At 45.0% G+C, this 4,348-nt stretch overlaps 1 protein-coding gene across 1 annotated transcript in view; it reads right to left on the bottom strand.

Moving 5' to 3' along the window:
• Window positions 1-4,060, bottom strand: part of LOC104491823 (heat shock factor protein 3-like) — a gene marked incomplete at its 5' end in the record, with an annotated part of 9,354 nt that extends 5,294 nt beyond the window's left edge. The window contains 5 exons of the mRNA XM_010134296.1: window positions 4-84; window positions 465-526; window positions 1,258-1,333; window positions 2,213-2,337; window positions 3,933-4,060. Coding sequence (XP_010132598.1) covers window positions 4-84; window positions 465-526; window positions 1,258-1,333; window positions 2,213-2,337; window positions 3,933-4,060 — 472 coding nt within the window. The remainder of the gene's footprint in view (window positions 1-3; window positions 85-464; window positions 527-1,257; window positions 1,334-2,212; window positions 2,338-3,932) is intronic.
• Window positions 4,061-4,348: the final 288 nt, after the last annotated feature.

Below are 4,348 nucleotides of genomic sequence, written 5' to 3'. Positions count from 1 at the left end.
CCTGCCTGGCCACTCTCCACAGGGATGCGGACATACTGACGACTGTATTTGGAAGGTGAAGCACCTGCAGCATCCGTCAGAGACCTGGGACAAAACATGGCTTTAGTGTAACGCTCCGCAGTGAAAAGCTGTAGCAATGCCAAATGCGTGCAGTAATGCTAAGAACAACCATTCCTCGACTTCTCCAAACACTGGCACTGGGAAGTGTTTTTTGGTGAGCGTACTGCAGGTAGCCTGCATTCTAAACCCACTCTTGGTCGAGTCAGTCAGTCACACTTGCACATTTTGAAAGAGGTACCATTTCTGATAACCGTGCACTTTGGATGTACAGTACAATCTCCTCCCACCCAAATTTTTAGGGATAAAGAGGAAGAAATCGTTACTTCGTGCTTAACGCGACTTCCACCAGCCTTCTCAAGTTTCGATATACAGTGATAAAAATATTTTTCATACTCTCTAATTACCTTTTTCTTTTGACCCCAACAATATAATTTCCTCGCATCAAACTTAGTATAAATTGAAGAATCTAAAAAGGAAAAACAAAAAAACAAAGCCAAGTGGTCAGCATAGCAATCCTAACATTAAATTACTCATTCAGGATTTACTACAAAATTATGCAGTTATGTGATTAACAGGTAAATTAAAAATCCATTTGTGTCCTTGTCTTAAAAACCAAAATGATAGTTACAAATGGCATTGAAAAATTACCCCACTTGGAGAATTTTGGTTTTTTCTTAAAAGTAACATAACACACAAGTGACTAGAGGATTCCAGACAGACCAGAAACAGCTGAGGGATAAAACCAGAGAAAATTTTTTCCAGTGCAGAAGCTCCTAAAATTTCTGGGTTCCAAGTTGTCTTCTTGAGTGGTCTAAGTCTGTCTTGGTCCAAGATCTTTCAGAGATTCCATTCGTGTGCCTGCCATTTCTTGATCTGGGCTCCTGCTACCACGCACTGCTTTCAGCCCCGCCTTCACCCCAGGCCGGTTTGATTTACTGATTTCTCTCCAAATAAGACTCGCTGAGATTTCAAACACACTGAAATCCTTTTCACTACCACTTCTCCTCAGTATTTTGCTGGTGCTTCTTTGCTGTGCTACTTCTGGGACACTCAGGAACTGTGAACATTGTCTTTGTGCTGTATTAACACAGCCTGTTCAGCTCTGTGTCATTGGTCATTCTACATGAGCAAAGAATGTCCCCCAGTACCACAGAGGCAGGAATAAGGATGGTAGCACTGAAGAGGCTGCAATGGTACCTTAGACAGCAGCTTCTGTTGTTGACTGTGCTTCTGCCTTAGAACTGCCACTTCTTTCCACAGGGCCTTATTTTCTCTGCAATGCAGAATAAATCAGAAGACAGAGGATGAACAGAGTTTACTTTATATGCTTTAGTTTTACAGCTTTCAAACTTTCACAGTACCTTGCAGGACCAATGGCAACACTCCCTCTGTGGATAACTAACCATCAGTTTATCCGATCCACCCGTATAAACTGGGTTAAATTAATTCCATTTTCCATCAGGCAGGACCAAACGCTCACTGATAAGGACATTCTCATCCTCTGCTGCTCCACCAAGAATCCTGATCTGAGGTGTTCCTTCAAAGCCTCAGAGCCTTAGAATAAAGACCTGCTGTTTGGAAACAGGCTGAGGTGACACAGACCACCTCACAACAGTTTCCAAGTTTCTGATTGAGGGTGGTGGGGCTTTTTTGTTTGTTCAGTTGGGTTTTTTAGAAGGAACAGAGGGAGTGGAGTGAAGGTATCTCCTGAACTTTGGTTGATACCTGCTTGCATACTAACGATCTGATGAATTACCAGTGCCTGTACAAAAAGGATCTGAGGGAACAGGATGAGGGCGTGCAAAGTCCACTTCCAGTTAGAAAGAAAACCAAGGACTAATTCTCCCTCGCTGCATCTAACTCTGTTTTGTGTTTAGAAAAGAAATGCTTTGTTCACCCTAAAAAACTACTTCAGGTGATGGCAACCAAAACAAAATCTCAAGATAGTCAACAAACTCCCAGTCTTAATCTCTGGTCTGTAACTGAATTATAAAAACGAACCTGAGGTTCAGAACATTGTGAGGGGGATTTCTTAGGAAAAAATACAGCTTCACCTGTTTCCAGTTCAAATGAAACCCACATTTAGAGCCAAGCTCCATTAGATATAAGCAACACTCAGTGTCTAAGTGCCTCTGAAGTAGATGGAGTCTACCTCTTCATGTTAGCCAGTCTGACATCCATGTTGTTCTGCTGCTCTCTCATTTCCTGGACTTCAGAGAGTACTTTGTGCAAATCCTCCGTACAGACCTTGAGGTCCTCGGTTCTTACTGCAGATACCTAAAATAGGACCAGGTTACACTCGCTTTACTGGGAACAGTGCCTTGCATACTCCTTTCTACAGGAGTAGGGAGTCAGTCTGCAGAAGAACAGGAACAAATGCCTTTAGACAATCAGTGTATCACAAAACACCACAATTGCTATAGGTGACAGTCCTTAGGATAGTCTGCACTGTATGGAAAAAACAACGGGTCAGTGAAAACACAAGGTCAGCACTTTGTACAGGTAGACAGTAGATTCGCCATTGTAATTCATGATAAAAACCTGCCACCACTTGAAAACAGCCCTCCCCAGGGACTTCTGACAGGGCTGGGGACAGCTTGTCCTCTAGTGTCAACGAGTGAGACACTCGCTGAAAGCAAAACAGAACTGATAGCGGAGTACAAGCAAGCACACCAGCTGAGCTCAGACTGAAACGGAGGAAATAAAGGAAGCCCTGCATTCAAACCTGCATTTCTGTTAGAGGCTGGAAACCCAGTCTGTGTGAAATACAGCTCCATTCCAGACAGCAAAGGAGCGAGAAAATGAATGGACAGTCTGCAAAAAATCACTAGCATTTCCTGTCCACAAAGAATATGCTTCACCACCTCTTCGACAGCATCACGTGAATGTCCTTGGCTCTAGCTAGAGCTTTCGTCTTTCCATCCAGAATACTCCACCCAGAGCAACGCTACTGGGAGACCTGGTGCCATGTCATCCAGCGCCTGCCCCAGCACACAGCCTGTGAGGTGGGCAAGCCACGACAAGTTAGCGATTGCAGCACCGGGACGAGCACAGCCCGAGCCAGAGAAGCAATGCACAGCTATATTTAATCAGCTGCGATTCAGAGCAGAGACAGCTCAGCGAAGGATCAATCAAAACCCAATTGTGACTCTCAATCCTGCCCTGTGCTTTTATTAACTTGGGCAATGCAGCGACCACATTACGATGTTCTAAAGAAAAGATTCTGCAGTTCAAATGTCAACATGATGCATCATGACACTCTCTTCCTGTGGCAGACAGATATTTTGGGCTGTAATGTGCCAATAGAGGGTAAATATCTGTGCAGAAACAGGTCAGACAAGGCCTGAATGTACGAAAGAGAACTGGAAAGCGCTAGTAAAGATGTAGCTTAGTGCCAGCACAGTTTTGGAGGAACAATGTAATTAATGCAAACTCGCCCAAATGAGCTGATTTCTGATGCCTTTCTAATCTCCAATAACCACCACATGGGAACGTGTTTTCTTCAATTCTCTCGCCCTGTGACTCTTTCCAACCCTGCTATGCTGGCAGAACTGAAGACCATGCTAAGCTGGAACCAGACACACGAACTCTCTGTGAAAAAAGGGCTCTGGTCTGACAGCTCAGAAGAACACGGTCCTGCTGCAGTGCATTGCCAAAGCACAGCAGGGTGTGTTTTGTCCAAGAGCTGGCGTGGGGAGGGCAAGCCAAGCACCAGCCTGGCATTCAGGAGGCAGTTACAAAGGCTTGTATCATGGTGGACAACCTTGGTTCTCGTGGAACTTGGTGGCTGTAGAGTGTTTGAAACCCCCAGACACACTCTTGATATGCTGCTTTTCTTAAAAAAGTGAAGGAAATACATGCTTAGACTGTACCTTGCGCTTGATGTTTTCCAGCAAATGTGCCTTCCCTTGCTTGAAGAAAGGGTGCTGGAACTCAATGACTGAGCTCTTCTCTGCTGTAATCATGCCATTCTCTAGAGCAATCACCTTCCTGAAGCCATCTGTGGAGAGGTGTTCACAGATTTATTTTCTTCAGTGCAAAGCTGACTGTGACAACACAGCTAAAGAAAACCCTGAGGCTACTGAAATACCTACAGTCACTGGTAGCAGAAGCTGCGAAAACAGCCAAAGGAGCTTTGCTTTAGTGCTCGGTGATTTGACTGCTCTGATCTGCACAGCTAGAGAACACATCCACCACGCACCGAGTGACCTCGCTGGCTGTGAGCAGCATGCGTGGCAGAGGCTAGCTAGAGCCCGCAAGCAAGACAGCCGTGTCCACAGCATCACAG

The sequence above is a fragment of the Buceros rhinoceros genome, unplaced genomic scaffold, assembly GCF_000710305.1.
Source record: "Buceros rhinoceros silvestris isolate BGI_N320 unplaced genomic scaffold, ASM71030v1 scaffold26134, whole genome shotgun sequence".
Classification (NCBI taxonomy): Eukaryota; Metazoa; Chordata; class Aves; order Bucerotiformes; family Bucerotidae; genus Buceros; species Buceros rhinoceros.
Note: the sequence above shows the minus strand (reverse complement) of the source record. Positions and strands in the feature narration are given on the sequence as shown.